Genomic DNA, 21,085 nt, shown 5'->3' with positions numbered 1-21,085 from the left:
CTGCCAGTAAGAAAGTCAACTCTATCCCAGCTGAAACCATGACACAGGCTCACATTTTCTGGTGTTTATTATTCTTTTCATAGCTGGCCATGTCTCCATTATTATTATTCTTTTCATGTGAAGGAGCAAATCTTCGCATGCAGCTGCCCAGATCAGGATGCCCCTGGCTTGCTGTGGATGAGCTGCTGGCCAGCCACCTCACCTCTGTGTGATGTGCACAACCCAGACAAAATCGGATGACTGCCCCAGGGAAGGTTGTCTCTGGATGCACCGTGTTGCTACAGGACTCCTTTCTTTGGTGTTTCCAACCATTAGTGGTCAGAGAAAAGGTGCTGGGGTAAGCAGACCAGCATGGCTATCCTTATCTTCCTGAAAACGCTCATCAAACGCAGTCAATGAAGGCGAGCGAGGGTTGGGAGTTCACAAAGGGAAAGCACGAGCCAAAGGTAGAGAGGAACAGTTGCAAAACCTACTGAGTGCTGCGATGCAGCATGCACCCCTGTCTCTCCTGCTCCAGTATTAAAAAAAATACCCCAACGAGTGATAACGAAAAAAGGTAAATGCTCTTGAGAGGAGCGAGCGAGCAACGTATGGTGTAGCAGCCCTTTCTGCCAGACTGTCAGGGCTGCTGCTGATCACCCAGACACAGGATTACATCCCAAGCCCTGCGGAGGGTTGAGCATTGGATACATTCCCCGGATGCCCTGCAGAGGGATGCAGGCCCTGCCCTGGGCACACACAGCCTTGCAGAGCCTTTGGGCAGGTCGGCTCCCCGTTGTGGAGCTGCAGACAGCACGCCGAGCTTCGCCAGGGGCTGCACGGCCACCTTCCATCCAGCCGTGGCCCAGCACACCTGCCAGTTAGCTATGCTTACTCGCCGAGTTTTGGGGCAGTGTCATCATAGCTACACCCTCCCTGCAGAGCTGGCTCAGAGCACGGGCCAAGAGAAGTCAGGTGTGCCAGTAACGACGGCGCGCGTTCTACCCAGCCTGGGATTTAAGCGTTCGCTCCATCTTTAATGGATGACTGTGCGACACCAGCCATGGCGAACCCCATGGGAGGGCTCTGCGCTGCCGTCTCCCCCCTGCCAGGACAGGCTGGAAGCAAAACGCCGGGCTACCGAGGGGGTGGGCAACAACATCACGGGACGTGGCTCCTCGCTGGCATCAGGCAAATGCATGAGCACTTCGAATACACAGGGGATGGGCAGGGAGCGGCATGTCACTGATCCCATCCTTTGATTTGGTGTTCATAAACAAGCAACCTAAAAAGAAGCACAGGCACCGAGGAGTTTGCTTTCCCTCAAAGCTTCTTGTACCTTCTGCCTGCATGGGTTGCTCCTTCCCTCCTCCAGTCCTCTCCATCCACACGCATTGCCCCCCCTCACCCCCGCCACGCCTGCCTGCTTATTTGTGATAACCCAGTGCGGTTTGATACGGTTTTATTGGAGAAAGACCTGGAAACCTTTGTGGTTCTTTTTAGACCTGCAGTGAGGCAGCAAGTGCTGTGTGCTCTTTGTAGGATGAAGCACTGCCGAAACGGCATCCTGCGGAGCATCGGCTAGCGTGGCACAGTCTTACACTGCAAACCACTCCTGCATCCTAAATCTTGTTAAATATTGCCTGTCAGTCATGGTCAGCTTGTGCAAGCCATGAAGGTTCTTCAGGCCCTTCGGGGGGAAGGATGTGCAGAACATACCCTTCACACGTACACTTTCCTGCAGTGCCCGCAAACCCTTCCCACACACAACCCTCCTGGAGGACACCTTCCCAAGGAGGCTGTCACCAACGCAGAGGTGTCCAAACACAGCAGCAGTTTCTGGGTGCTTAAGAAACCAGTCACCCAACCGGTCCTTGCTGGCTGATGACATAAGAGCTGAAGGTGCTCATTGGGGATGACTGCACATCTCGCAGGGCTCCATGATGACCCCCTGCCTTGAACCAATCTTCCGCAAACAAAGAGTGAGCAAAACTGGAGCAAACAAAGCAAAACAAGGACAGGGATCCATTAGGACCAATTTTTGTCTCTTCATGGTTCAGTGGAGCTGGTGTCAGATGATGAGTTGGACTCCCCACCTCTCAGCCAGGTGTGACTGCTGCCTGCGGATGGGCACTGGGTAGCTCATTGCAAGGTCAAGGGAACCTACAAAATGGTGAGACCACCCACCTTATTTCTGTATGAACAATTTCACATGGTTCAAAATACGTGTTGTGGAGGTTTGAAACAGTTTAAAAGTCTCTGTGTTCAAATCTCAAACTTTAACTTTTACCTGAATTGAAAATACCAGTGTGAAGGGCTGCATTTTATTTTTCCTTGAAATAATGTTTTGCTGCCTTTCTAGCAATGACTTATATTCTTTTGAATGGATTCTGGTAATATTTTTAATCCTACAAAATCATATTTTGCCTAGCTGCAGTTGTGGATGGAATCAACTGTTTGCTGCCTGCAATTCTGAAAAACTTGTTTCTAGCATCTACCGTTTCTTCCCCAAAAGCACAAGCAATTTTGAATAATCTCAGAATAGCTTCAGACCTGTTTCCACTTGTAAGACTGCAAATGTCTTCAAAACTAAACCAAACGTCCATCCCTTGAGAGCTTCCATTTGATGATGTTGAAATGCATTCTCAGAAATAAGTCAATTTGACGCTAATAAAATACTTTCTCAAAAGAAGACTCAAGGAGTTCCAAAAAAACCCAACCAGAAAGGTCATTTAGTTGCATGGAAGAGAGCATTAGTAGAAGGAGACCTCAAGGAGAACAAAATGCAGAAGGTTTTACAGCAGAGACTTCCACCACCAAGGTCCCCAGCACTGCAATGCCACTCTCCTGAGCACAGCTGCATCCCCAGACCTCATTTGCTGACTGGATTGTTTAGGGAAAAAATTTTGGAAACTTATCTGGAGTTTCCTGGTTCTCTAGACCTCATCTGAATGTTCCACCTCAGTATCAAGTGATGAAGTTCCTTTTGCTGCATGTTCAACACATTTCAAGTAGAGAGTGAACATCCTTTGAGGTACTGAACAGCTAAAATGACATTCAGTTTTCCCATCTAGCAGTACTTAAAACTCCCACAGCAAACAGCATCAAACCAATGCACTGAGTTGCTGTGGTTCCTCCACCTCAATCCTAACAGCCCAAGTAGAGTACAAGCCCATGGGACCACACTCATCAATTATCGATTTGGTCTGAATTGCTAGAATTAGTATTTTATTGGCATTTCTTTCCCCGGACCCGTATCTGAGCAAAGCTTGCTAATTTTCCATTGATTAATCACATCTTATCATGTTGAAAATTCACACGCATATTTCTGATGTTTTAATAGTTTTTGCAGAACAACAGTCCTTTTATTTTTCAGTATTTATTGTTCAGTATACAGCCACGTGATACACTGAAGCTAAGAAAAATTAGGGAGAATAATTCACAGTAAAATTTTGAGAAGTCCATTTCTTCTAAATCAGTTCTCATACAGTCCGTGATCAGTAACTAAATTCTACGTTATTTTAAATTTACTGAGCGCTATAAATAATCATTAGTGACAATACTACTATAACTTGAAAATAAGCAAGGGGCAAGATCTGATCTACATCTGGTTTATATTTATAGTATTCACGCTTGTACATTATTTTATATGCATACACTTGTATAAAACAACAACAAAATAAAACTGTCCCCACAACAATAAACAAGGTATATTGTACAGCTTTTAAGTTATGGTATACAGTAAACTGGTATCACATCCCATAGGTTATGGGATACATTCATAAATAGACAATGATATATTAATTTGCAAATTTAACACAGAATTTTAAAAGAGGAAATAAGATATTACATATAATGGAGCTGATTCATCGTTACTGCTTTTATTCCAGTTTAAAATAATGGCACTTGCATGGCATGGGAAACTCGGAAGTAATAAGGTAATGAATCACAGTCAATACATAAAATACTACATCTCTGCCAAATTGTAAGAGCAACCTGAATTTTGGGGGGTATTTGATTTTGCAACCCTGAAGTTAAATTGTTCCCATTTAGTTTCTCTGCCCGCCTGTTTAATGTATAGAGAAAAAAAAATTGTACTCGTCCTATGGTATGCACCAGCTTTGCTTTTTTATTTGGAAGTAAATATTCAGCTTATCGCTTTGCCTTTGCTCTTTCACACCAAACCAGAACCAAGCCACGGAAGCCCATGGCAGTCCCATGGGTCCATGCAACTCACAGTGGCTGACGTGTTGGCTTTTAATGATAAGTGGCACCCTAAGTATCTCATCACTCTATAGAATTTAAAACCCTAAACTACTTCGGAACATTCATATTTTTTACCTACTGCTAAGCTGGCAAATATGATTTAATTACAAGTCTGTAATCTAGACAATAGCTTTTAAATCCACTGAAGCCAAGATGTGCCATAATATTGATACAACTACACATATAGTTGTACCTAATTCCTAATTTTGCAGTGCTGCAACTCTGCAGCAGTAAGTAACAGAGATGTATGTATGTACATATGTAACAGAAAAGGAGCAAACCAGTGTTGTGGATGGACTTATGTCTGCTATCCTCATGCTCACTGATTATATTTATATTAGAAACAGTATCAGGAGGGGACTGCTGTGGGAAGAGAAGCACAAAATGCTGCTCAAGAACGTCTGAAGCCAGGCAGCCTGGTAGGCAAGTGGTAACGTCAGACACAAAGTGGTACTTTTGACTGTTAGGGCTGCTTGTGCTTCTGTTAGTCATGGCTTCTCCAGCTACTCACAGAGCATGACAACGAGGTCTAGTGGGGAAGACGCATGACAGTCATAAAAACCTGTTATACGTGTCTGCTGCACCAGACAATTTGTCCTCCGAGCTTTGAAAGAGACAGGAGGTAGCCATGGGGGTCTGAGGGGTTAAAGGCAGATGGTGATTTTATGTCTGAGTTAGATTTAAATAAAGGGTATGCTTCACGCAGCAAATCAATGTTTATTTTACCACAGAACCATCAGAATCTACAATAGGGTGCCAGAGTGCATCTTTGCTAATCTATCCCATAACAACACAGGAGCACAATTTTCAAAGACATATTTATACACCTGGTAACCACTTTTGTCCCTGTCATGTAATTAAAGATTAGAAATCCTTTGGGGCACACATACACACGCACATATTATTTAAAAAAAAAAAAAAAAAAAAAAAAAAAGGGCAATACAAATTTTTTGTTGCTGTCAGAAATAGAAAGTACCAGGTAGTACATCATCGTTTCCTGGTCCCACTGTTGCCACCGGCGGACTTATTGAAACTTCTGCTCATTTGTGGGAAGTGTACAGTAGGCGTTCTTTCAGTGGGGCCATACAGCCCTAAATTCCTGGCTGTAGCTGACTTTCGAAGAGGTTTGACACTGGGAAAAGGATTGAAGATTTGCGGCTTTGGGTTCACAGGCTGGGGAGATTTAGCCAGGTTCCCACTGTCACTGGATGAACTGCAGGACTCTGATAAATGTGTCTGGCCGGACTGATGGGATGTTGACTCAGTATCGGTTTTGTTGTCTGAGGCGAGTTCCAGTGCTTCCAGTTTTAGCTGAACCACTGACATGGTTGTACCGCTGTCCGTAGAAACTGGGTCAGACGACTGCTGGTCAGCTTTTCGAGTAGTCCTGTCATCCAAACCACCTCCTTCTCTTTCTCCAAAGTCAGAATGTTTGGAAGTCTCCTCCTTTGCACCAGGACTATTTGTTTTACAGCTCTCGCTCTGCTCATCTATTAGTCCTACGGTATCCCCGTAGCCCAGCTGGCCTTTGGCCCTAGCAATATTCTTTCGATGAACTCTTATGTGAGTGCGCCACGGAGAGTTCAGTTTTGTTTTAAGATCTTCTTGAGGAATGGGAGACATCTTCCCTGGAGCATGACTTGGGATGTGAATAACAGCATTTTTGAGAGACCTGTTATTCAGTTTCATCTTCTTTCCTAAAAGGAGGTGGTTTATCACCGGGGAATGGTTTACCTGAGAAGGGAGGAGGCTGGTAACCGGCCCTTTGTCTGAAAGAAAGTATTTAAGAGAAACACAGTATTGTTAAAGAACAAAAAAAAAAAAAAAAAAAAAATTAGTGTCCTAAGGATCCATCACCAAATTTGATGCCTTTCTTGAGGTATAGCAAAGGTTTGTAGGACTGACTGCTATTTAAAATAAAAAAAAATTAAAAAAAAAAATCACTGAATTTCTCTTACATTTGGGAGTCGAACACAAAGGTGTTACTTCTATAATAAAGATTTCCTGTCCTCCCTCCCTGCTTCTTACCTATGGGTAAGTCCTGAGACAGGAATATCATGAAAATAAATAACAACAACAACAACAACAACAACTTCTCAGTTTTTGGAACTGCACTGTAACTGATAGTTTAACATTAATATTGGGTTCTGATGTTTCCCCTCTCCTTCATTTCTCTTCCAACCATTAGAGGCAATTCAGTCTCTATATGAGGTCAGTCAAATAAGTCTCTCCATGAGGCTTGTGTGACTGGAGAATGAACCTGTGTATTTTTAATGGATAAACTGCACCAACTCTTTTCTATTAGGTCCTCTTATTAAACCAGAACAGTCAACTCAAAATTAGGTAGTTAGATGCCAGTTCGATTAAACCACAAACCCATCCCCGCATCACGATTAGTAAGATTAGAAAGATTTGTGTTTGGGGGTCGGGGTTGGCAATTCTTGGGAATCAACATTTTACTGTTTGCACTGTTTCTGCTGGCTACAGCCTTTGTTCAAAGCAAATACTTTGCCAATATTTAAAAAAAAAATTCCTTACAAATGATGTTAATGAAAAATTGCAGCTCAATGTATTTAAATGTTCCTGCTAGGACAAGTTTAGATAATCTAGAAGAGGAATAAAAATTCCTCAGTGACTCATCTCCATGGTTCAACACTGTCTGACTTAGAAAGATGATACCTAAGTGGGGAGGAATGAGCGGGGTGGGCTGTGTTCAGCTTGCACACCCACTAAAACCTTCAGCTGCACTGTTCATGCTGAGCTCCACATTGTTGAGTTTGCCAGCTGGGGAAAGAGACTCGGTAATGCAGATTGCTAATTAACAGAGTGATGTCCAGCTCAAACCTCACAGCAGTATCATTATGGCTAGGTTAAACTGTCAGCCATAATGGAACATCTAAGCTATTTCTTCAGCTGCGTGATTTGCCATGCCCAAATGAACTCAGAGGAGTTAGGACAATATGGATCAGCTAGGAATCTACCTGACACTTGGTCTGAAGTGTACTCATCTCCCCGTTTCACTTTTTCCAGTGCATCAGTATGTAAACTCCAAGAATGCCGAAGATTTAATTTTTTTAATCAGAGACACCAACACAATGCACCCAGAGAGCAAAGACGTTTTTAAATACCATTGTTCAGCTGGTCCCTGGGACCTAAAAAAATCCCAGGGTCGTCATCTTCAGATCCTGACAAAAGAAGAAAAGACATCACCTTCTCATTTACAATCTGTCTGTATGAAGTGGTACCCACTTTACTACTAATGTGTTATATATTCCATCAGTCTCTCTTGTTTTGTCTATTTGGTTAAATGTAAAAGAATGTTATTTGCCTTGTCTCCTATGATGACATTAGCTTGTAATAAATCAGTAAATGAAGCACGTTTTGGTATGTTACCTGCTCTGATATACACATGGTGAACCTGCTGTTGCTGCTTCTTCTTTATCCTGGAATATTGCTTTTTCAGTGCATTAATATCAGTGGTCATACGTTCCATCATCATGCTGTTAAAAGCAGCATGATACTCGCTTCGGCAAGAGTCTATTGCTCCTGGACTTAATTCTGCAATGTTACTGGAACCCAGACTTTGTTCTTCATTCTGATCTGCAGAGTGGGAATAAAGTGGAGATGAGGAATAAATTGGCATACTCAAGAGTTCCGCAGATTATCTACAAAGGAAGTCTATGTCTGATTCTTATGGTCTTATTTAACTGTAGTCTTTAATTAAAAATTTATTATAGTAAGCATATTTTTAAAAGCTGCACTATTTAAAATAGGGAAGTATTACATTTCTAGAACTACTGCTTAAGAATGACAAGGGTTTGAGGGGAGTTTAAAGAGTACAAGTCAATTACCACAGCAATGCGAAGTTATAAGCACAGCTCTTCAATTACCAAAAAGTACATCAAGCCATGACCAAAGTAATTCAGAAACTGATTAAAGACATTCAGCTGGTTAAAGAGGAGGCTAACAATGCAAGTTATAAGATACATTACAGTCAAGCAGGCATGAGATGAATCAGTCGACCTAGTGATACCAGCAAGAAGCATCAAGAAACAGTTATAGCACCACAGGGAGAAAGCTGCTAGTAACAACAAAACAGACAGGCACAGAGCAGCTGAGGATCAAGCAACTTGAAAGCATCTCTGATCAACAGCTGCAGAGCAACAGCAGCAGTGCAATTTATTTTCACAGCTGTTTCTGATGCACCACCAAACTGACACTCCAGGGTCAAGGGGATAATTCTTTTTCAAGAGATGTTTGTTTGTCTTTGGCTTAGTTTGCAACAGCAGTTTGATGTTCTGACTGAGCACTAGCTTGAAGCAGCAGGTAGGGACTTATAATCCCTCAGGAAGGGAAAAAAACAAAAAAACCCACAGCAATCAAGAGGAAAATTGCAGCTTATAGGTCTCAGCAAAACCAAGCCACAAGAATGATGATGTGTAACCAGATCACAGCAACTGCTACATCAGTCTGGGGTTTTTTTTGTGGGGAAGGTGGGGGTGGGTTGGGGATAAATAACTACAGCCTCTCCCCAGATATCATAAAGTCACCATTGATCCAGTACCGTTTCATAAAGGCTGATGCAAGTTAATAAGTGATCTGCTTTTCTTGTGTGGATCAGAATTTTGTTCTGCTTGTAGAGCTTGCACAGGTGAAAATACAATTCTGCCATAAATTTTATTTCAATGTGGAAAGATTTGAAAAATAGTGACAATTTGTCAAGACACCCTAAACCATACCCAATTTAATAAAAATATGAATATACCTGAAACATACAACAGTGCAAAGGTTTGGCTAAAAGGGCAGTAAAATGACCTGCAGGATTCACTGACTGCTGACAGGTTCCAGTATTAGCCAAGCATAGGCTACTAAACGTCAAGATTATTTATTAGATGTACACTCGTCAGAAAAATGCTGACTACCTAACAGCTTTCTTGGAAATAAGCATGGATTCATGGTGGACTTTTTTTTCAAACATATGCTTCTTTTTTGTTGATGGGCAACACTATGGGGTTATTTTTTCATAGAATCATTATGGTTGGAAGAGACCTTTAAAGATCATTGAGTCCAACTGTTAAACTAGCACTGCCAAGTTACTACTAAACCATGTCCCTAAGCACCACATCTACATGTCTTTCAAATACCTCCAGGGATGGGGACTCCACCACTTCCCTGGGCAGCCTGTTCCAATGCTTGACAACCCTTTCAGTAAAGAAATTTTTCCGAATATTCAATCTAAACCTCCCCTGGCACAACTTGAGGCCATTTCCTCTCATCCTATCACTTGTTACTTTGGAGAAGAGACCAACCCCCACCTCACTACAATCTCCTTTCAGGTAGTTGTAGAGAGTGATGTTTCCCCTCAGCCTCCTTTCCTCCAGACTACACAACCCCAGTTCCCTCAGCTGCTTCTCACAAGACTTGTGCTCTAGACCCCTCACCAGCTTCGTTGCCCTTCTTTGGACACGTTCCAGAACCTCAAAGTCTCTCTTGAGTGAGGGAGCCAGTTGCTTCCCTAGCCAACCACCAACCCCAGGTCCCTTTTTGCCAGGCAGCTTTCCAGCCACTCCTCCCCAAGGCTGTAGCACTGTGTGGGGCTGTTGTGACCCAAGTCCAAGACCCAGCACTCGGCCTTGTTGAACCTCATACCATTGGCCTTGGCCCACTGATCCAGCTTGTCCAGATCCCTCTGTAGAGCCTTCCTACCTTCAAGCAGATCAACAGTTCCACCCAACTTGGTGTCATCTGCAAACTTATTGAGGGTGCACTCGATCCCCTTGTCCAGGTCGTTGATAAAATTAAACAGAACAGGCCCCAGTTCTGAGCCCTGGGGAACACCACTTGCGATCAGCCACCAACTGGATTTAACTCCATTCACCACAACTCTTGGGCCCAGCCATCCAGCCGGTTTTTCATCCAGCAAAGCGTACACCATTTTAACGATTACTGTAGCCAAATCCTTAACCCACATTGTCATTTACTGTATACATACAGCCTTCAAACTCAACTTTAAGGACATCTTTATGGACTGCAAAGCGAGTCATTTGACACCTGCTGTAATCTCTACACAAATACAAAATACGATTTTCATAGCAGCTTTCACAGACGAAGCTACAGATGATTTCTTCAAGGTCATGCAGATTTAACTATGTCTTCCAAAATGAAGAAAAGCACTGTTACCTTTCATCTGTTTTTGGTATTTTTGGATCTCTGGTGCCAAAAACCCACTTAATGGTCCAAGACAGCCAATTGCATTGGCAATTGAGTCTTCATCATCTAAGTCATTCTCCTCATCGCTGTCTCTGGTTCTGCCTAGCCTTCTGTCAAATAAGAATGCAAGAGAAATAAGAAAGAGACATTCTTAAATATGACCATTATAGAACATTTTTATGTTCTTCAGGAGCACACAAGGAAGGATACCACTTGCCTTTTCACTATCTGTGTAGGGTAAACAATAACCCTATGTGCCATAAACACTGCACTTCAAACTTACCCTGAAAGTGAAGATGATTTAACTGCTGCAGGGAAAGGAGTAATGTTGTATGTGTATTTCTCCCTTAATTCTGCCAGCTGAGGGAAGGGAAACTGAGCCATGGTATAAACAGTCTAGGGGAGAAAAATAAAAATGCGCTTTTAAAATTTTTGCTTTAACTAACAGTGCCACAAAAGACTTTTTCATCAACAGACTTTCACAGCCTTGCAGGATTAAAGGCTGCTCATTCTCATGTGCTGTAAGAAAATGGAAATGGTCTAGTTTTATGATTCAGTCAGTATTTCCTGCAAGAAAAATAAAGACTGACTCACTAGAAAAATACATGGTTTAAAGAAAAAAAAAAAAAAAAGGAACAGATAACATGAGATGTAGGGTCCTTTTAAACTCCTGTACTCATTTAATAATCATTGTAAATCCTCTCCTTGCCAGCACACCGGAAATCCTCCTCCTCCAATTATGATTTCACTTAGATGAACGCATCATTGATGTTTTGGGGATCTTCCAGAAGACCTACGCTTCTGCTCAAGTATTCAACACTAGCATAGATAGGAAGGAGCAGATCCTCACTTGGTGTGGACAGTTAACAGATCCATTACTTCACTTGAGCAGCCCCATGAGCTTATGCGAAGGAAATCACTTCAACACAAAAGTTATAGCCAAAGAGGAATGACTCAACATTATCCAGCTAACTTTTCTCCTCTCGCTTTCTGGTTTTGATTATGGTTTTGTATGGGGTTTTTTGTGGTTTGTTTTGGGCTTTTTTTTTTTTTGGGGGGGGGGGGGGAGGGGGGGAGAGGATAGTAGTGGTTGTGTTGTTTTTTTAAAGAAATATTTCTATGGTGAACAAAGAAACCTCTCTGCAACTCTTCAAACTCAACATGTAGGTTCTAGAACTTAAAACAAGGCCATGAAAAACTCTAATGCATTTTATTTACTTCAATACCCAGAGTTAAAAGAAAATAAACAGTTGCAAATGCATTTGCTTTCAGCATTATTTTTGCTGTAAGTCATTTTGTAATAACAGAATGTGTGTCACCAGCCAACCTGGCGTAAAGACACATCATATTCATTGTAATATCACTGCGGATTTGTTCCTACCTATTTTAATTGCCTTTTTCCTTTTTTTCCCCCTGCTTTTGTACACTTAAAACTATTCAGGACTTTCAAATAACTGAAACACAATTAATTGGGAGTCTCAACATGAGAAGTAAAAAGAAAAAAAGCCAAAATATAATTTCTCATACTTTCTCTGAAATATTATAGCTTTTCCCCATCTTGAAAAATTGAACATCTTCTGAAAGACAGCAATATAAAAGTTTCTCATTAGCTATGACAGGAAATCTTCACCTATATATATTTTTTTTTCCTGTGCTATTAAGTTAGTGACATTTTCATCTGAAGGCAAATGGCCCCAATTAAGATGAAAGGAAATACTGAACAATTTCTACATAATCCATTCTTGAACTGTGCCTTGTCTGTGCTAAATACACTAAAGAAAATCGCAAACATGAATTCAGTACTAAATCTTTCCTGACAGAAGGAAAAAAAAAAAGTTTAACCAACTGGAATGAAGTAAGCAACGAGGAGCAGGAAGGATGCTCCTGGCTGGATCACGCACAGGGCAATAGTGCAGTTCAACAGGCTTCTGCATGAAAATGCTCTAGAGTTCAAGCCATGCACAGACTCTAAGGCAAGCAGAATGCCCACAAAAACCCAGAACATTAATTGAAACTTTGCCACTCCATGAAACTACAATGCTACTGTGAAAGACAAATAGTCTCTAGGGCCTGAACAGTGATATCCCAGCAGTATACCAGACGAAGGAATGTTATGATCTGGAGAAAGACCCACCTCCGGCCTAACACGTCTGTCTGTTTGATCTCCACCACACCTTCCTGGGATTTTTTCCCCATATGTCCCAACTCCCCCTTCATAGAGAAGGAGGTGTGTCTGGAATTTATTTCTATTCTTTATGTCAACAGCCTTTTCAGGTAACTTGTTCCATATGCTAGTTACCCTTTAAGTGAAACAGTCAACTCCAAGTCCTCCATTTACTCCTTACACCTATTGTTTTAGATTATGCTTTTAGCTTTTGCCTGTCTCCAATCCATGCCTCTTCCAGATCCTGTGCAGTTTCTTTCATTTAGCATACACGTTTTTAACCTAATTACTTGTTACCAGATTATAACTGGAGGCCTTGTTTGCCACCTGGCTGAAAGATCCACAAACAAATTTTATGCTGATGCAAGCACCACTGGAAATTAAAAAAATATTGTCAATCAACACCTATGATCTCCTCACAGCAATGCTTCAGAGTCAAAGCATCCTGTCCCTAGTTTGTACACAGCCTCGGATACCATTTGGTTAATCCTGGTGAAAGTGTACCAGAGGGAAACAGACTACATATGAAGCAAGATGCAGCCAAACTTATTATCTTATTTATGGACATAAGGGACCGATTCTGAAAACAAGAAAAATAGACAAGGAAGAAAACCTCTCTTTTCATCTCAAATCAGTAGCATTTGTCAGTCCTTTGCCTTACCCTAAAAATGCAAAGCCATCTAAACCCTCAGCAGAATACCATTCAGAAGGTTTTGGGCTGTGGCTTCCAAAAGAAGGTAAGCAGTTTTGCCTTTGCAGACAGCTCAAACACACTTAGCTTAAGAGCCTCCCCACACCGATTTAAGGCTCCTCTCTCTTTTCACCTTCACTAAGAAAACAAAACACACAAAAAAAGCAAAAGCAAGAGGAAAAAAAAAAAAAAAACACAACAAACCCATAATAAAACAGAGTGCTACTCAAGCAGAAAGTTAACAGTGATTACCATCAAATCAGGGTAACTGCCTATGAGAGACAGTCTAAACTGCTAGGGTCCTGCAGAGGGATTAATCCCTGTTCCCCTCCACCACAGTAAACACACAGGGATGCCTCTATGCCTCTCCTTTTCCTGTTCACTTCTCATCTCCTTTACGCTGGAATGTTTCTAGGCATACAAACTGAATTAGCTTAGCAGCCCATAAAAATGCTCGCTTTCTGAGAAGGCATGGAAGTGTGTGCTCAATGTAGCACACGCCATTTAGAATATCTGCAGATGCCTGGTGTACAGCCTTCTGTCTCCATGTTAGAACCAAAGATTATTAATAGGCCAGTAAAATTACATTACTGAATACCATATTTATTTAACTTCCTAGTTCTGAATACATACCTGGTCTACCATCTGATGTGTACCGCACTCACCCTTTATTTACCTAAACTGTTCAATCTGAAAAGGGAGGAAGCTGTAGGCTTTCTTGCTCCCCCAATCCCTCCGTGTTCTCCCCAGCACAACATCGTAAGAGCTCTTGCCATGCAAGGGCCAAATCTGCAAAAGCTTTAGGCCCTCAATCCTAGGTATATGTACTGTCTGTATGGCAGGGAGAAAGATAGGCATTTTTAATGATAAACTTGCACCAACTATATATGCTGGTGGTGAGAATGAGGACAAGAGTCCTCTGATCTACTTTAGACATCTGCTCCCTCAACACTTGCCCCTGAAGCCATACCTCCCTCTTCCAACTCCCAAAGGAAACAGGCCTTTTAGAGGACAATTTGTTTTCTGTTGATAGAGAAGTGCCTGTTACTCTTCACTGGTTTAAGTGAGCCTCGACAGGTAGTTCAGATTTCTTTAGACCAACATGATGCTTGACGAGTGAGATGATTGCCACCAGCAACCTTTACTGAAGTCTGTAGGGAAGGCAGTAGGATACTAATCCTTGAGCCCCCTTGTGAAAAGTATTAGATGTAAACTCATCGATCTGATTTTGATTAAGGAGGGAAAAAAAGAAAGAGTGTTTTGAAAACAAAGTGGTCTAAACATTCATCTCTGGCTGATTCCTCTGAAAAAGCCTAGAGCAATTTAAAAAACAGTGTCTTCAAGCAGCCTGGGTCCTTTCATTCACGCAATGGTTCATATTTCTTTCTTTTCTTCTCCAACACAGAAAATTGTTCAAATGCAGCAGGCAGGCACATGGTGGCACTCATATCTCCTAATGGTAAACTCTTGCAGTGCCTAATTCGCTCCACTTACAATAAAGACAGCCTAGAGTGAACACCTCGGATGGAGATGGCTACGCTGCCAGTGCCTGCCTTTGACCTGAAGAGTGCTATCTTAAAAACAGACATACTGCTGCTCATTGCAGAAAACTTAAACCTGACATATTCTCCCTATCAATGGCAATCTATCCTACCGTACCTTAATGGTCCTGTCAGTGTCACAAAAATACATGTGTACACGAATACACATATACTTTGCACCAAGCACACATTTTTTTGCTGAAGCACAAAGAGATTGATATTTTAGTGTACTTCTAATTGCAACACTTAAAAACCCATAAAGATCCTACCATCACTCCAGCCAGTAAGTTAGCTATGCCTTATCTTCTATTACACACGACGGCGAAGAAAGAAATCCACACTAAGTCACTAAAGCCCGCTTCAGCTTTCCCAACATTATTCTTTGTCACAAATAACACATCTTGATTTTGTACTGCGCTTGAGACCAGGAACTGAACACAATGAATATGAGAAGGCGTCATCTTGGGACACCCTCCTCATGCATCCTCAATATCTGAACTGCCTTGCGAGAAACCTTAACACTTATTTTAAAAGCATGCGAGTACCTCTGACCAGCTGCATTTCCATTTTTTAAGCAAAACAAAGCAACAGTGCTCACCTCTCATTCCCAGAGCTCCCTCATTAAACAACACAACAGCAATAACAAAAGCCAGAAATCTGAAAGTGATCCTTTAGCGCAGACCAGTACTTCATCAGATAATGGAAGTGTATGATCCCAGACAGTCAATAAGTTTTGCTTCCAATAATAGGTAACAGAAGTCACCTGCTAACTCCTGTAATAAACTCATCCAACTTCATACACTGAAACTGACATTCTCCTTCCCCTAAGTTAGGTAAAAAATTTCAGATTAATTATGTGCTCTGTATTTGCACTCATTTAATCACCATATTCTACTTCATTAAAAGCAAAGTTCCACAACTGTTACATGAAGTCTTTATAAAACATTTACGTAGACAACACCTCAAGGTTATCAGAAAAAAAGTGTAAGTGCCGATCAATACAGTTACATCTGTAATACGAAAGGCCTTTTCCTTTCCCTTTCCCAGGACAACGTGGATCTTTGTTCTCATAAAATGACGTATGCTTTAAGAATTCAGGGACTGCAATTATCTACAAATGTCTTTGTTTATAGTTCACTGACGACTGTTCATAGCTTTTTTTTTTTTTAAATTATGAAGGATATATTTTCCCTTCTCACTTGATAAACTCTTGTCTCCCACAGTGTCAGCAGAATGAATAGGACACAATGTAATAAATAACTGGCCAAAACAAAAATAAAACATCCTAAAAATTATGAATACTAAAAGATTCTACATCTTACTTGCGTAAATCCAATTGGACATTGTATCACAACAAACTTTCAGCTGTCAACACACAACCAATTTTTACCAAATGGAACCGAGGGGTTCTCTATACTTAATGTATAAAATAAGATTTTAGCTTTAACTGCAGGTCACCTATTTGTTTCATTGACATGGTAGCTCAACTCAGTTTTCTTAAATTTATATTCTTGGGAGAAATTAGGTTTCTATAGTATTTGAACAAAAATGTAATTTGTTAGAAATCAGCACCTAAAGGATGCACAGAAAACACAAACAATAATTATATCGCAATTACTCACCTGCATGAGTTCATTGCTGTCAATCAGACTGTCTTCCAGCATCTCCTGGGTCAGCTTGCCCATGGTACTGTAAAACTCATCCGCAGTTTCACAACACTCTATTTGCCTACATCAAAATACATGTGGATTTTTTTATTTTACTTTTACATATGATTATACACCTCCAAACCAAAACTGAACTTTCTGTCATCATAAAATACACACTCCCATTAGTCACTTTAATTCTTAAGTTTATTGCAATCCTACCTACACTTCCAAATAATAAAACTGTGCACATTGCATTGGAAATACTGGTGCAGTAAAACGATGTACTGAGCACAGCTTACTGTCCTGACTGCTCACAATAAAGGATTCATGCGTGTCCAGACAGATTATTCCCTCTGCCCATTTCACTTCTACAACATGAGAATAAATAAATCCCGCCTCCTACTAGCACAAGGGAGCACTCTCATCAGCTCAAAAAGGATGCATAAAGATTTCTTGACTGCCTCATCACCGATTCTTCACTATACACCGAACTGCTGAATTCACTGGTTGAACTGTCTTTTCATCAGACAGGAACATACTCGCTGGCCAGAAAACATTCCAGTGGAGTAAATTAAGTATAGGTGTGTCTATATATGTCATTGTATTCAAAAGAGCTGAGCTCACGTAACGCAGAATGAAGGAAAATTCAGTCATATCTTGCACACTTGTGAAACCTAATTCTAATTTAGAGATGCAAAGGGGTTTTTTGTTTGTTGTTGGGTGGGTTTTGGGTTTGTTTTGGCTCTTTTATTTTGGGTCTTTTTTTGTTTGATTCTGGGGGGCTTTTGTTTGTTTTTGGTTTTTTTTGTTTCTCCATGCTTTTCTTTAAATTTCTAAAAACACGGAATCACGCACAAAGTGCCAGCTAGAGGAAGAGAAATACAAGTAATGTGATTTTGTGAGTTGCTGTTCTACATACATTAGGGTCAGCTGCTAAACATCCTCTCCTGTCAAGTGAAAAATTTGCTTTACTTCTATCCCAAACAAGTGCATTGCTGTCTACATATTGTAGCCTCCCCTGTACAATACAGCTGCTGGAACGATTAAAAAAGTGTGCAACCTTTTTTCTTAAGGATTAGAAATACAAGAGGAAGCTTCCCTTGATCTTCAGCATCTACAGCGAACAACCATTGAACTATGAAAGTCCTACTGAAATCTTAACATAGTTTAGCTATAAGAATGATTAAGTAGTAGGAAAAAAGCATAGAAACAATGGGTGCGTAGCCAATTATCACTAACTTACTGCTTACCTTCCCCAATACCTTCAGTCTCATGACCTCCACATACAGCTTTCTCTACTGCACTTATTTTTAACCTCCCCATTCCTTCAGCCTCCCTCAAAACAGAAGTATGATTGAACCACCCACATTTTAGGAAAAGCACTTCTCACCCCATTTTCATGTCTAGAGAGGTATGAAGATCATGAGACTATGATCACTGTTTCAGGCCCCACTTCTTTAAATCCCCCTGTTCTATTTCTAGCAGAGAAGAAAGAGGAACAAAAAAAACCCACATCACAATCTTCTCCCAGCAAAGACATAGTGCCCCATCTTTTACTTCCTCATCTCATTTGATATCCATTAATCACAAGCTTAACAAATTTCAATCCTTGTTCAATTTTAGTGACTCACCGTCTGCTGGATCTCTAGTTATCACACCAGGGTCCCTTTCTCTTAATTGCCCCCAAATCTGCCAGACCTTCCCCCATTCCCCACAAACAATAGTTACAAGGTCTGTAGTGTGATCAACTTATTCTTTCGGAGATATTCTTAGAGATTTCTTCATTCTTTTCTTTCCGATTTTCATAAAACACATTTCATTTTTTCTTTAAGTTTCATGGTAAAAATCTTCAAAGCAGCGACTTCCTTTTTTATCATGTTATGAGTTGGAACATTTTTAATTACACCTTTTAACTGCACAGAGACCCATTGCAATAGGACCATACCTTTAGATAAAAGGTCCTATTGCAATGGGACTACGTACAGGTTAATCCTAATGCAAATGATTCATGCAAGTTTCAGTGATGAGCTGAACAAATAAAGCTCTTAGGAAATTATTATTCTAATTATTATTCTTCAGATTAAAAATTAAATATATTAAACAAAGTCTCTTCCAATGCTACTGGCCTGCAGTGCTAATTTATTCAGAAAGAAAAAAGAAATAAAACCTTCAGGGGCAGAGCTGAACATAAATCCCAGCGGTTCAGTCTCAGGGAAGAAAGGAAGGGAGTGTTGATAGACATCACAAGAAAAATTTGATGCAGCTGCTGATGTCAGCTGAAAAGTTTCCAGTTGAACTAACATCTGCTCAACCTGCCAGAGCTCACACCTCCCACTGAAGTCAATGACAAAACTAATTTCTCCAGGAGCACTGTACATTCTTTGGAATGCAAATATTTGCTATGACAACAGAGGCGTTTAGAAGAACTAACCATCTCTTCTGTTTCATCCTATGTAGTGAGTTTCCAAGGCCATAAAGGATTATAATAGAAATTTGGCTAGAACACACTTAAAAGCACAGAATTTCAGGAAAAATTGTCTGCAGGCCTTAGCAGAAGAGGACCATGTAACACTAAATCATTCTCGTAGTAACACTAAACTCTTTTCTTGCGTATAGCCAAATGGGCTCAAATCCTTAAATCTTTAAGTGAAAATAAGGGAATTAACACCCCCAGCTTCAGGTACCCAACTAAATTAGGTAGTCAACCCCAAGTCTTTCCACAGAGTATTTACCAGCTTCCTCAGAGGTCTATGTTCTGGAAAGTCCAACCAACCTTTTAGCATAGCATGAAGACGTTATACACAGACAACACAAACAATTGGAGACATTTCCTGCAGCAAGGGTCAATTAATTATCATGCCCATTCTGACATGACGGGGAAGCCATGGAGGCACTTTGATTCTGCTTTGAAAAAGCTGCACATTCTCCTGAAAGATTGCATCTTGTTTAGAATTGAGAACACGCTTTTCAGAACAACTTAAGTTACACACATTGTTCATACTGAAAAGAAAAATCAGATAAAAATGACCACTTACTCTCCTAACTTTGCCCAGATAGCCAAAGCTACTCTCAGTATAATTTCAGAGCCTTCAAAGAACACTGAATCCCAGATTTTCAGAACTGTATGGTTAGGCAGGCATGTGGCAAAGAGGGTCAGAAACCACTGCATTGTGAAGACATTTGTAAGTGGGGGTTCGTAGCCTCCTGAAATAAATAAATAAATAAAAATACTTAAAGTAATTGTAATTTACTATTATTTCACAAGGAGTATAAACTGCATACTGAAATCCACCAGACATTCTAGTACCTGTTATTGCTCAAAACTTACTTACCCTGCAGATGTCCAAAGATAAGCTGAGAAAAAGAGCAATGGAAAAATGACATACTTAGTCACCTTTCATTCTGCTGCACTGCAAAAAGCTCTAAGCAAGCAGCAGCATCAGTTTTGGACTCCAAAACTTGGAAAACACCACCAGGCTTTTTTTTTTTTTCTTATATTAGAAAGATTGCTTTTCCTTCCCCACAGCCATATGACCTAAAAGCTTTTATTAAAAAAACAAACAAACAAAAAAAAAAAAAACACAAAAACCCCAAAACGCTGCATTTCTTCAGAAACTAACGGCATAAGAAGTCTTTATCTAAATGAAGTTGAAGGTGACTGTCTCTGTAAAGTCTTATCTATTGTTTTAATAACCTGATGCACTGCTAGCTTAGCAGAAGCGACTATAACATGTTCAGTTTTCCTTTTGGCTTGTTAAGTTTCAAACAAGATTTAGTACTTCAGCCTGGAACCCTGAAGTTTTTTTACTTTCTTGTTAAGCTCAGAGAACACTCTGTGCATCCTAGTATCAAATGATGCACTGAAGGCCATAACCAAAGAGGCAGCTGCCTGTGAAAACAGTTTCAAACAGCAAATACCTCCTTGATACCCATTCTTTGTTTTTATACAGTTTGGGCACAGTCACAGTTTATCTACATGGAACATAATAGCAGATCTTTTCTAAGATGGAACTCAGGGTGCAGTTAGCTCCTAGGCTGGAAAAAACACCAACCACCCACCAACAAAACACACACCCTCCTCAAAACACTACCAAATAAAAGAGCTGTATCTTGTAAAAAGAAAAAAAGAAAAAAAAAAAAAAAAAAAAAAACACCAAACCAAACCAAAACCAAACACACAAGTCTGGAGGGAATACTATACCAGAAGGAAAAGGGGGGGGGGAGGGGGGGGAGGGGGAAATCACACTGCAAAGCCAGTTTTCAGACAGCAACTTAAGAAGTACTTCTGAGTTTTGCACCTGTGTGTTGTTAAGCATCTCGGTGAAGAAATACTAGCCAGCCACCATTGGCTCTCACACTGTAACTCTTCCCAGAACAGCTATGTAAGCTAGCCACTGCAAGGGGCAATGGTAGGAGTGGTATCGTGACCTAAGGCAAGAAACGACCTTTTCAAGGTAGCCCTTGTACTGAACTGCGTGTTACCATGTTGTCATGCCGTATGTTTTATATCCTTGTCAACACCATTCTGTTTGCAGTTAGTGGCTGAACCAAATTATTTCCCCTTTATTTTTCCTGAGTGCCACCT

At 40.8% G+C, this 21,085-nt stretch overlaps 1 protein-coding gene across 1 annotated transcript in view; it reads right to left on the bottom strand.

The window, feature by feature from the left end:
* Positions 1–5,202: 5,202 nt before the first annotated feature.
* TBC1D30 (TBC1 domain family member 30) overlaps positions 5,203–21,085 on the bottom strand; it is a 31,035-nt gene continuing 15,152 nt past the window's right edge. Inside the window, exons 7-12 of the mRNA XM_082496169.1 lie at positions 19,536–19,704; positions 16,474–16,579; positions 10,739–10,851; positions 10,426–10,565; positions 7,639–7,845; positions 5,203–6,014 (exon numbers count right to left, since the gene is read on the bottom strand). Coding sequence (XP_082352295.1) covers positions 5,233–6,014; positions 7,639–7,845; positions 10,426–10,565; positions 10,739–10,851; positions 16,474–16,579; positions 19,536–19,704 — 1,517 coding nt within the window. The 3' untranslated portion in view covers positions 5,203–5,232. The remainder of the gene's footprint in view (positions 6,015–7,638; positions 7,846–10,425; positions 10,566–10,738; positions 10,852–16,473; positions 16,580–19,535; positions 19,705–21,085) is intronic.

Source organism: Vanellus vanellus (genome assembly GCF_965231255.1).
Source record: "Vanellus vanellus genome assembly, chromosome: 1".
NCBI lineage: Eukaryota > Metazoa > Chordata > Aves > Charadriiformes > Charadriidae > Vanellus > Vanellus vanellus.
Note: the sequence above shows the minus strand (reverse complement) of the source record. Positions and strands in the feature narration are given on the sequence as shown.